General features: G+C 43.0%; 1 protein-coding gene across 1 annotated transcript; it reads right to left on the bottom strand.

Annotated features, from left to right (window-relative positions):
- Positions 1-1008: 1008 nt before the first annotated feature.
- On the bottom strand, positions 1009-12115 carry TOP3B (DNA topoisomerase III beta). Its single transcript, XM_062504490.1, has 17 exons — positions 12046-12115; positions 11248-11379; positions 10922-11028; positions 10432-10506; positions 9319-9515; positions 8516-8672; positions 7341-7454; positions 6358-6448; positions 5929-6083; positions 5649-5754; positions 5133-5279; positions 4585-4758; positions 3636-3764; positions 3299-3448; positions 2784-2884; positions 2348-2549; positions 1009-1490 (listed from the first exon to the last, which is right to left on the bottom strand). The coding sequence occupies exons 1-17, from the start codon at positions 12113-12115 to the stop codon at positions 1009-1011; spliced, it is 2589 nt and encodes an 862-aa protein (XP_062360474.1).
- Positions 12116-13322: the final 1207 nt, after the last annotated feature.

The raw sequence follows: 13322 nt of genomic DNA on the forward strand, positions 1-13322 counted from the left end.
GTTGAAATGTAGCAGCCTTTGTACCCCCCATCTGACCACAACTAGTGCTGAAACTGTTTTGGGGTTATAGATGAAACAAACTGTACCTGACCAGCTGACCAGACATGCTCAGCTATAAGCACATGGAAGGAAAGGAGTGGCATTTTGTACAAGCTTTTGCAATGTGGCACCCCGTGCTGCAGTGGTTAGATACAACTCCACACAAAAGCATGAGGACACCCTCCTTTTGACAGCAAAACTAACCAACACTGAAATGACAGTTCAGGGAACAGGCAGGACAAACTGTTCTGTCAGATATGATCTGCTGTGTGACCACAGAGGAATAAACCAGCATGGATACTTAATCTGTCTTCCAGCAGCAGGAGGAGGTCTCATTTAACTGGGCCCCATTGACTGTGAGATACTAACTTGTCTGCACAGGCCATAATTTGGGAATCACTGCTCAAGGCACATATTCCCCTTCACATTAACAACTTCCATTTTGTATGTCTGCTGGCATTATGCACTTATGCAGCAGAATGACAGACTTGAAGCAGTACTCTTGCTATTGCAGATGTAATTTAAAAATCTGACAGCTACTAATCATTTCTTATTTTTAAAGAGTCAAAGTCAGATGAAGCGAGTTTCATGCCACACTTAAAGACTATGGCAGCACAGCACTGATCTTAATCAGTTCTTATATTCCTGGCACTAGCATTGTTGACAAAGGCCCCAGAAATGTCAGAAGAGACAAATTCCCTTTCCTTTCTATTAGCCAGAGTTAACAGTCCAAGCAGACTTCTTGAGTCTTCCTACTGTCTGTAAGCTCTAATTGTGTCAATGAATCCCAATTAAAAGCTTAAAGGCTTACTCAGTTACTGATGGATCACCCAGAAGAGTTTGTTTTGGGAGCAACCTAAGGTGTTTAACTGTTGTAAGAACAGGAAAGAGGTGAAACATCAAAGATATTAAAAATGAACTCAAAGAAAAACATTTTTATAAGAAGTTTATTTTCCTGCTGCGTGGCCATTATACAAAGTAAGCAGCCAGAGCTGCCATTTTGTCCTTGGGTTTCTTTGGGTTGAGTCTTCCTCCAGGTCTCCGGCCTTTGCCCCTTCCCCGCCCTTGCCTCTTCCCTTGTCCCCCACGGTGCATGGGGTGCCTCATGGCCGCGTGTTTCAGCTCCACCAGATCCTGAAACACGGGGTCACAGAACACACAGCCTGAATGCTGGGTCTCATCCCCAGGTAAGGGGGATTTGGCTTTGTTAAAATCCACGTCCACGAGCGCCGCCTCGCACAGGTCGCAGGTCTCGGGCGACACCCGGACCTTGTGGGCGTTCTCGAAGAAGTGCACGATCACGTTGCATTTGTTGCAGGCCATCTTCCACTTGGGACCCGAGGTCGGGTCCAGCACCAGAACCCCGTTCTCACACTCCACGCACTGCCCAATTCCAAGCATGCTAAGGGAATGCTGGCACGTGGGGTGGGTGCACTCATTACAGCCCATGCCTGGGGAAGAAGAGTGAAACCATACCACCCTTTATCTCACTACTCACACTACCCAGTTTGAAGGAAGTGACACACAGAAGCCAGAAACACTTGAGTATTCTGCAGATTCTCTAAATCACTAAAGATGGAACTGCTCCCAGAATGGCAACTTGCCTCTTCACAGTTTCAGAATAATCCCCTACTGAAAAATTTTTCTATAATGGTTTTCAGAATTGCCATATACTGCTACTGTACAGTACAAGCAGTTTAGACAGATCGGTGATGAAAACTCATTAGGTTTTCAATTACATGTATAGCTCCTGCCTAACTGTCATTTTATACTTGAACTATTCACTATTAGTCCAACATATTTTTAATTAAAATATGGTAATAAAAAGATGCTGAAAAGCTTCAGTGCACTACTTTAAGTAAGTTTCAGTCCCACAATTAGTAAGCTAACTGCACTTCTATCTCTTATATCCTTCAACAGCTTTTGACACACCATTTATCTCTATCAAAACATTCCCAAGACCTGGTCTTTGTTTATACTCCTATACACAAGCCTATTCAAATTTGCAAGGCATCAGTATTTTGGTGTCTTTCACTGCATGCTGAGCGTTGAGAAGGTCACCTACAATGCATGCAGATTAATTATTTTCTTACTTCTACTGTGGAAAAAAAAAATCAAAAGTTTGTTAACTAATAAATTTTGGTCAGTAAGTTGAATGTGAATTTTAGGCATCTAGAGTCTAATTTGAACAGCACATTATACTAAGCAACACTGATTTTAAAACTCCTAAAAAGCCCATTGTATAGGCTGCACCTTATTTATTTCAAGTGAGGATGATACCTGCATGTTCTGAATGCAGAACTCCTACCTTTCTTCATGTCCCTGAAGGGAGGATGGTTGTAACAGTATGGACACAGTGGATAGCTCTTTCCTCTGGATCCAGATGACCACAGCACCAGCTCAAAGTCATCCAGGGGACAACGCAATTCCTTGTAGAGTTTAATGGTACCATTCTGGGGGAGACTGTAGGTGTCATCACAGTGAGAGCAGTGCAGGCGACTTGGCTTGGCCTGGAAACAGAACACAGATCTTCTCAGCACATACAGGGTCAACAGAGTTTAAAACCTCTGGTAAACTCAGCTGGTTTGTTCCCCAAAGCAAAACCCTATCAGCCTTTTTTGTTTTAGAAAGGCACTCATGATGACCACATTTGAACCCAAATTCAGAAGGAAGAACAGAAGGAAGTTTATACTCAATGCCCCCCAGCAAGTGAAATTCAAATTTCAAGTATGAGGTAAACTGACCTGAATATACTTCATGAAACGATGGCATTTACCACAGCGGGAAAGGGGTTTGCCTGTGGCAGCCAAGGGTGAAAAAGACACTTCCATCAGTTCATCCATACCTGCAAAACGAATAATCACACTTGGGTTAGAATTCCAGATCTTAAGAGGAATCTTGGCACAAAATCACCTACAGACCTGTGAAGAAGTGAGAACTAAAATATTTTACTCACAATGCTCTTCCTTGTCTACAAACACACAGCATGTTGCACTGAGCATGCACAAACACACTGGTTCAACTGATCTCAAATTTTCAAAAACTCACCACTATACAGGCACAAAATAAACCTGAAGTAGAGTTTTGGAGACATGATTCAGTCCATCTCCCTTTGGAGAGCAAATTAATTTGACTGGCAACTTCCAGTCCTGGCACAACTTTTCAGAAAGCCTAAGCCTCTGAAAGGAAGCTAATATATAAGTATTTTCTATGCAACAACTGGGTAATTGTAGGGAATTTCACATGTAGAAGGTTTTACCTGCAATAGAATCCACAAAATAGTGAAACTTCCTTTTGAAAATGTCAAGGGTGTGCTCCAGGACCTGATGATAATTTGCTTTACCCAGAGCTATTAAGTTGAGTTGCTTCTCTACAGCACTGCGGATTGTAGGAAGAACCAATTCTGCATCTAACAGGAAACAGAGACAGCAGCAATGAAAGGTCAAAAATGGAGGTAGGACACTATTCATACATAAACTGACATCAAAATAAGCAGTATTCGAGACAGAAATGTTACTCTCACATTGACATCAGTCTTTGATATAGTAAAGGGAAAGGAAGGTAAGAGGATGGAAAGGGAAGAGCATTTAACTGACCTATTTTGTAATAACCATGAACCAGAACAATGCCAAGGTTTGTAGGTTTAAGTCTTCGACCACTCTCCACTGTGACATAGTTGCGCTGGCAAATGTTGTTAATGTGGACTGGAATACTGGCATCAGTTCCTGCCACACAAAGGAAAACAATATATCCATCCTGAAGAAAACAGAGCTTTCATCAAATGACTCGCTTCTGGCTTCTCTGGTTTAATGTCAAATTACAGGGCTCCTAGGACTGCTTAAATTCAGACACCTTCTTATATCAGTTACCCGACTTCCAGTGCGTAACTTCTCTCTCTCTAGTAACTCTGATGCTCCTTTGCAATTCTGATAAGTCTGAAACATATGGTTTAACCTTAATCCTTTCATCTCTTCCAAGGAATTACTACTGGGAAGGCACCTATTCTCACAGTTATTTACTCTGGAAAAACACAGTAGAGTAAGAGACTGTGTTTGCTCTGACAGGGCAAATTCATGAAAATACATTAAAAGAAACAAGTCAGACTGATAAAGTAGAATTGTGATAAATTGTGTAAGATACAGAAGGATTATTGAAGAGAGCAAAGCTAAAGCAAGCTGTAAAGACAAGAAATCATTCCTAAGAATGGGGAGGTGCTTCCTTCCACACATCAGCTCTTCCTGACAGAGAAGTGACAGGGATGTGTTATGAAAGGATACTGCTTTGGCCAGAAGTGTTTGGCCAGAAACCAGAAACTACTAAAAATAAGGGTAAGAAAGGGAAAGGAACGTGGGAGAAGAAACAATCTACCATCTGCTGAAGGAAGCTATGGGCATGGTGGTTTGAAGGGGAAGAGATGATCACTGTACACATCCAAAGGAATACTGAGAGCTCATTACTGACAGAGCCAGTGCAGAGGAGTGACTCAGACTGCTTGCACTCTTGGTGGATGTACTGCAGAACAGTGTAAGTTAAGCAAGTTCCTACCAATGCCATGCTTTTCCATCAGAGTGATCAGTTCTGCTTCTGTCAGGTAATCAGGAGGGCTGGTTTGCTTTTCCAGCAACTTTATTTCACCAATTGGAAAAAGATCTTCTTTCTCACAGTGGGGAAGGCTCTCCTCTAATGGGATGCTGTGCCATGGCATAATTTCTGTGAACCCTGTAGGTAAAGAAACAAACAACTTAGCAGTTTACCATAGAAGTCTCAGTAGTGCTGCTACATTCCTTTTACAGAGGCTCAAGAAAAAACTTCTTGTATAATTTATCCCCCAAAAAGCATTTACTGTTTGTAAAAAGACTGGTCTTCACACCGGCAAATGTGGCATTAAATCTTTGAAACTACTACATGAGAAATAACACTTTTTCTATCATAACTGAAGTACAAAAGTTAGGACAAGATTAGGTCTCTGGTTTGAGAGCTCAAAAAAGTCTTCACAACTGCACTTGTCCCCAAAGCTACACTTCATATCCATTCCATGTATTAATGGGGGAAAAATTAATCTGCAGCTAATACTTACTCCCAGTATGTCTTACCTGGTGAAGTTACCACCTTCCCAACACAGGTAAATCTTTCAGGGCCAATACTGAAGGCAATGGTGGTTTGTAGGTACTTGCAGTCAGCACTGACAGTGGCAATGAAGTGCCGAGTTATGTACTCGTACAGTCGCCACCCATCTCCACCTGGGGAGAAACAATACCTCAGCCACAAAATATCATCAAATTTCAGTACTTGGAACCTCCTGTTCTGGGACAAATTTCTCCTAGAAATTTAGGCATTAAGTTGTTTTCTTTTTCTTGGCAGTACTATAGTCCCAAAGATCGACTGCTGAAGCAGTTCTGAAGTTCACTGTCACCAGAAGTTTCAGTGAGGATCAAGTTTGCTCTCTCTTCACTTCTTGCCGTTCAAATAATTTTATTTTCTGTTGCAACTCAGTGATTCTATATTTACATAATTTTATTTTCTGTTGCAACTCAGTGAAAAGGGCACCTTACACTTCAAGGGACTGATTTCCTCACACAGTGTCCCAACCCTACTGAATTTCCCTGTACCTAATTCTGCTTCTGTTGCAGCTCTCATTGGGGTGATGGGAGGATGGTCTCCTGCATCATGGCCTTTCCTTGGACGATTGATGCCTTCTGATAGCAATGATTTTACCTGGGTGAAGAAAGAAATGGCTTGCTCAGATCAAATTCATAACAATACAACAGAAACATGAGAAATAACAGATATTTAAAGTTTCTGAAGGCCTATAGGTCATAAAACACCAAGCAAGATCCAGTCTAAAACAAACTAGAGAATAATAGTACAGCTTTTGCTTCATGTACTCACAGTTTCTGCCCAGTAAGGATTATTGGCTTGTTGTCTCAAACATCCTTTCAGGTCAAAGTTTTCTGGATAATGAGTAGTTTCTGTTCGAGGGTAGCTGATATAACCTTGAGTATAAAGACGCTCTGCTATTTGCATGGCATGTTGGGGACCCATTCCTGAGAGGGGACAGGAGAAAACAAAAGTCACAGACACATCCCTGTGATTATAGTTTGCTGCATCTGGATGTATACCTTACACAAGCATTTAAATAAATTATGGTTTGTCCTTTCCCTAAGACTTCTGTCATCTTGATCTTGCCAAACATTTCGCTTTTGACGAGCAGCTTTCTAAACTTGATCCTTTGCTCAAAATTATGTATTATTTGTTTTATTTGAGAGGTCAAAATATTTTGCTTTAAAACACTGTGAAAATCTGAGCTTTTGTACCTACCTAAAGCAGCACTGGCTACTCGGAGCATTTCTACTGTGTTCAGAGCCAGAGGCCTCTGTTTCACCTTCTCTTTTTTACTCACAGATTCTACCTAGAAAACAGCATTTTCACAGTAAAAGTTCTGACATTTTGTAAATGCATAATTTAAATCATGTCTATAAATATGTATCATACCTACCATTGTCTATTTTTATCATATCTGCTTTGTTCTCTTACAACAGTAACCACCAATATATTTTTACTTCAGAAAATCTGACTGGAGATAATTTTATCAAGTTCTAAAATTAAAGTCTGAAAGTCCCTTTGTGCCAGGACTAGATCAGATCTATAACTAACTGGGAACACAGCAAGGCAGCTTATTGCTGTCTTTACTTCCCACTTACCTCAGCAGCACCATCTTACAGTGCTACAAGGATTTAGTGCTCATTCCAAACAACATTCCTAACTATAAGAACGCAGATTTTTAAAAGCTTCAAGCAGTCTTTGAACCTTGATGTCTATAAGCACTTAAATCCAACTGTCAAACAAGTATTGAACAGGGCAGTTTTAAGTCAATTGGCTATAAAGATATACACATGATTAAATATTTAACTGCAGGAATATTGCCCTACACATAATTAAATTCCAATTTATTCAATGTCTCATGGGAAATAAGAGGTCTGCTTGGAGACATCTGAACAGTATTTTCTAGCAGGTTTAGTAATGAAGAGTTCCTATCATGAGTGATGAGCATTTCCAAAGCCAGTGTTAAGAAAAGGCCTCTGCTAAGATGACCACACCAGCCACCACAATCTACAATAAAAAAAATCTCTTGCCTTTTATTCTCATTTGCACAAAGCTGAATGAAGTAAAAATCAAAATACAGATATTCTACTCTCTTTAACAAAAACAACCAAAAGCCTCAATAAGCAGCAAGTGATACATTAAATTGTATTTTCTTCATATGAAATATGGATCTACTGGCACTTGGTAAATGTTCTTACCTTTGCTTCTTTTGCCATCTTTGTTATATTCAGGAACATTTGAGCAACCTCACGATCAAACACCCTCACTCTATCCCAATCCAAAGTGAGAGAACTTTCTTTTTCAGGGTTCACCTATTGGACAAAAAAAAAATTAATTAATTCCCACCAACTCTACTCCCAGAAGTGTGAGAATTCCCTACAAGAGTCCAGCAAGCAAATCCTAGGACATAGAGGATTTGTTAGGACAAATTTAGGGCAAACCCACACCAGGACACCAGTACTCAAACATGCAGTTTTGCCTTTTTTGGGGGGGCTTTTGAGAAGGATGGAGAACTTGGAGTTCTGGGGTCTGGGGAATGACCAGAACTATTCCTGACTGCACTGAAATACTGTCCTTGTTTAGTGCTGGGAACAGAAAACACTGAAATAGACAGAAATTCAAAGCTTACAATTTTGATTTGGCATAATTTGTATTAAACTGTAACTAGGTCACATTTTCAGCCCCATGCACAAAAATTAGTGTGAAGTGACCAACACGAGAGAGCACAAACCCCTCTGTAAACAGCACCAAGTATTTCCTAGCATGACACACAAGACATGACAGCAGATTCCAGATTTCACCTTTTTTTTACTTTTAAAATACAACAATGGTAACTTTTCATCATTAATCTCTTATTTGCTTAAAATATCCTTGTGATCACAAGCCATAAAACCCTGTTGGTCTGCTCTCAGAGCTTGGACAGCAGTGAGGCTGTAAAACTACTCTAAGCTGCCAAAGTACTCTGAGGACTCAATTGCCAATTAACACAATGAGCATTTTATTTGCTTTAAAATTCCAATACTCAGCAATGCCAATGTTTGTTGGCAGGCTAATTAATTCCTGGGTTCAAATTAACAACAGTCAGTCCAAGGACCCCAGGGAACAAAAGAGAACCATTTAAGTAGTCTTTTTGGCAGAATCTAAGCTTAGACGATTAGCACTGAAGAATTCTTATAAGGAGCAGACAATAAGCACTTTAACACAAAACTGACATCCTGGAATCTGTTCTTGAGAGTGGTGACACACATGTGAACAGAATGAGAACACATGAGTAAACTACAGGCATTGTGAGTTCCTGTCAACAGCTATGAATTTATGAATGAACAAAATACAAATGCATTTCTTTTGTAAAATCAAGTACTGTGAAACTTACTTTAGCTTGCAACACCCAGTAAGTCTCAGGCTTAAATGACTGGATTTTGTCATGCCTCTCAACACAGAATCCAAGTGTTGGGGTCTGACATGGCCCAAAGGAGATGAGGGAGCTGTCTAAATTCCCGTATTTCCCCTGAAAATATTTAGTCTGGAACCTAAGAGAAGGACAGGGGGGGAAAAACAAATGAGGAATGTATACATTAATATCCTCATTCCCATGAAAAGCAGAGATTTTCATTATCATACATGCACAAAATATGAGTAATCTATAAAATCATTCAGGCATTAGGAAAAGAGCATTCTGAGAAACACTATCTCTTACAGTTAATTAAGACATAATCATTTTGCCTCACAAGAAGCTGGGAGGGGACACAGCCAGGACAGCTGATCCCAGCTGACCAAAGGGCTATTCCAGATCATGTGACATCATGCTCAGCATATAAAGCTGGGGAAATAAGGAGGAAGGGTGGAACACTTGGTGATGGTATTTGTTTTCCCAAGTAAATGTAATGGGTGATGGAGCCCAGCTTTCCTGGGGATGGCTGAACACCTGCCTGCCCCTGGGAAGTGGTGAATTAATTCCTTACTTTGCTTTGCTTGTGTGTGCAGCTTTTGTTTACCTATTAAACTGTCTTTATCTCAAGCTGTGAGTTTTCCCACTTCTACCCATCCAGCACTCTGCCCCACCCCAGGGGTGGAGAGGCAGTGAGTGGCTGTGTGGGGCTTGGCTGGGGTTAAACCACAAGGGCACAGAGCCATTCCTGAACCCTTCACAAAACCATCTGCAGTCTGTGCTGTCACCTTGTGAAGGCACAGCCAATCCTCAGATCCAGCTCCTGGCGGGCATCCACGGACAGAGCTTCGTTGCGATTGGGCTCTCCCAAGTGATTCATGGCATTGCAGATGTCTGTGTCGGTGATGGAACTGAATTTAGCTCTGTAAATCGTCCTCTCCGTGCCACGAGGTTTGTTCATGACAGGAAGAACAGCATCAAGAACCTAAGGAAAATCAGAAGGATAGTTAAAGAGGATTTGAAAGATAAAGGCTTTCTCTCTAAAGATAAAAAAAACACTCTCCACAAAATGCTTGTTTCTGTGTCACTGCTTTCTTAATTCAGCAAGATGTCATGCCAATACATTAAGTGATAAGCTGGAGCAGTATTTGTCCATGCACTCAAAAGCATATGAAGAATTAACAAAACTGAAGGATTTATTTACTATACAGTAACTGCTGAGAGCAAATCAGTATTTTTGGCTAAGAGCAAAGATATTCGCAGCACCTTTTGGTGAACATGTACCAGTGTCCATCTGGGTTTATTCTATTCATTGCTAAGGCACAAGTAATGATACAGGGATGTGCAAAGAACTTAAAACAATTATCTGATAAAACATGTTTCTTTAAACTAAAGAAAATGCCCAAACAAATACTCTTCATGTAGGCGTCTGGGAATAGGATGTTAAAAAAAAAAAATCTTAGCAAATTTGTAGTTCTATGCTTTTTATGTGCAGAGGCCAAATCTCTGCAGTTAGCCTACACTTGCAAACAGCTTCTGTGCTCTAAAGCATCTCCTTGCTTAATAAACAAAAGATAACAGAGATGAAGTTTTATAAGAACATAAAAATAACTACTCCAGCTGTGGAATACAGACCAATTCTTGAAGCATTGGAATGTTCTAACATTTAAGAGGCCTGATTGTTCATAGGAGATGAGCAACACCTCTGAAGTTTATTTATACTCTTTAACTGTTATCTTACAGAGTTCAAAGCATGTGAGTTTTTCCACCAAAGCCATCTATGCCTTTAAAACTTTATTCAACTATAGTTTGAATTTTACTGTATGCTCATAAAACAATACATTGATAGTCTTGTAAGACATGTATTATGGTATTATGTGTCTTAAAAATAGAAACCTTACTTCAAAACAGATGTTTTCTCCTTCCTTATCACAATCCAACCACAAGACAATACAATCACAGCCTCTTCCCTCCACCTGCGAGAAAAATTAGCACAGTTCTTCAGCAACTCAAAAAACCACCTCCCTCCTCCCTACCTATACATTTCTTTTTCTGGTATCAGCAGAGTGTTTGAAGTGTGAACAGTAACCAACAGAGACTTATTTTAAAGAAGACATTTATAAGCTGTGCCTCGCACTTGCTGTTAAAGCTAAACTTGCATCCAATGCTCCAATTCTGAGCAGCATGATATCAACCTTCAAAAAACTCAGAAAGCAATGACAAAAGTGAATTTAACAAAGATTTCAGACAGTGTAAGAACCAGCAAAAAATATTGTGCATACTGTGTTAATAGAATAGATCTAACTGTGACAAAAAGCTAGTCCCTGGGGGAATTCTTATTTAGGAACACAGAAAATGATCACTCTAAATAATGCTCATAAGAAAGAATACCTGTAGAAACTTCACCATGGTCAGTTTGGGATTAGCTTCTTTCTTTTCTGTGGGAGCTTTACTGAAAAGTTCTGCTGGATCCACTTTATCCCAGCTGTTATATTTTCCTGAAAAGCAAAAGTATATTAAGTGGAGCTCTGAAGAAATGTTTATAAAACAAACAGCTTTACTCTGCAAAACACTTGGCTTTTAAAATTTGTATGGAAAATTTTCCACCCCAACACATCTTGCTTTATTGTATACCAAGGGACCACTCAGCTTTTTCTGAAGGACCTGGCAGCCCTACAAGCTGTACTAGTTACAACATCTGATGAGCAGGCAAATACCTATGAAATCCAAAGTCATGACGTGACCACACACCGATGTCATCTTGAAGTGGGCAGTCTGTCCTATGAAGGAGCCGGTGTACTCGTGCACAGAGCATGCACCATTGAGCCCCTTGCGAGAGGACATGTTCCCTGTGAAAACAGGATCGTAAATATTAACGAGGTTTAAAAACCCCAGCTGTTGAAACAATTTATTTTATGTGAAATTACATCCCCCTTTCCTTAGATCTTGCAGCTAGGGTGTTCCTGATTGCAAAATTCTACTCGTTAATCAAACTTTTATTTCATTAAGTATCAATGACTTTCCTAAAGTATATTTCATCTCCAGATTAAATTATCCATTATCTCCATCAGCCTTTCCCTCCCACCACGAAACCTTACAAAAATACAGCTAGTTTTCTAGAGCACACAGTTATAATCAATTTATTTTATTTTCCAGATTTATAAAACTTTAACTTCAGAAATCTCAGAACAGCAACTCGCTACTTCATTGGTACTTCCCAGACACCGTACGCTCTAAGGCACGCTACAGCTACACAAAATACCGAAACCAGATTCCTTTATTATCGGATCGAACAGGCATCAGAACGAATCAGAACGTGATGGGACATCCCGTTCTTTTACGAGCCTGTCCGTTCCCAGGAGGCTCCCAAGACAACCAAGCCGCTGCCCGGGGTGTCTCACCCTCACCGCACCCACAGCATCCCCGGCAGCTCGCACACATCCCCGCGCTCCGGCCGCGCCCGCGGAGCGCTCCCGGCGCAGCGGCGGCACCGGCACCCGCCCCGCCCGCCCTACCTCTCGAGAGGATCTTGGCGATGGACTGCGCCAGGGACGGCTTCTCCGCCACCATGAGCACGGTCCTCATCTTCGGCCGCTGCGGCGCGGAGCCGCGGGGCCGGGCCGGCGGAGCTGGGGCGAGGCGGCTCCCGCGCCCGAGGGGACCGAGCGCGGCTCAGCCCGCCCGCTCCGGGGCACGGCGGCACCCGCGGCCCGGGGGCACGGCCGGGCCCGCTTCCACCCGAGCGCCAACCACACAGCGCGGCCGCCGGGAACCGCCGCCAGCCCCGCTCCGCCCCGCCCCGCTCCGCCCCGCCGGGCTCGGCCGCGCTCCGCGCCTCAGCGGGCGGCCATGGCAGCGTCACTGCCGGGTCACGGCGCCGGAAGGCGCGGGCGGCTCCGCAGGGCGGCGGCGGCGCGGGCGGGCGCGGGACACACGGCCACAGACACGGCCACAGACACGGCCACAGACACGGCCACAGACACGGCCACAGACACGGCCACAGACATACACACGGACACACACACGGACACACACACACACACGGCCACACACACGGCCACAGACATACACACGGACACACACACACACACGGACACACACACGGCTACAGACATACACACGGACACACACACACACACGGACACACACACGGCCACACACACGGCCACAGACATACACACGGACACACACACGCGGACAGATGTGCGGACACACAGACACACGCGGACACATGTGCGGACACACGGACACACACACATATACATACACTTAAACACACACACATGTATGTATATATATATATATATATATATATATAAAATATTTATATATACACTCACGCACTCTCAGACCCTGCCGGGCTTGGCGCCCCCTGGCGGCGCGGGGCGGCGCGACCCCGCTGTGCTCCCGGAGGAGGGGCCGGACACGGACACGGACACGGACACGGGCACGGACACGGACACGGACACGGGCACGGGCACGGACACGGACACGGACACGGGCACGGACACAGCTCGGGTCACACGCGCTGCCCGGCACAAGGACACGGGTAAAACGCACCGCCATCCCTTCCTGCCGAAGCCCGTGTGCAAACCGTGCCGCGGGAAGCGCTGGCACCGTGCCTTACAGTGCACAGATGCCGGTCCTTCATCCAGGTGCACAGAACATCACAGAACATCACCAAACTCCTCTAAGAGAACACGCGCACAAATTGTGTCTTCTCTGTTCGAGTGGCACGGATCTCTGTGCCTGTGCCCAGTCTGTCACTCCGGTCCCAGTTTCTATAGATCTG

This window comes from Cinclus cinclus, chromosome 17 (genome assembly GCF_963662255.1).
Source record: "Cinclus cinclus chromosome 17, bCinCin1.1, whole genome shotgun sequence".
Classification (NCBI taxonomy): Eukaryota; Metazoa; Chordata; class Aves; order Passeriformes; family Cinclidae; genus Cinclus; species Cinclus cinclus.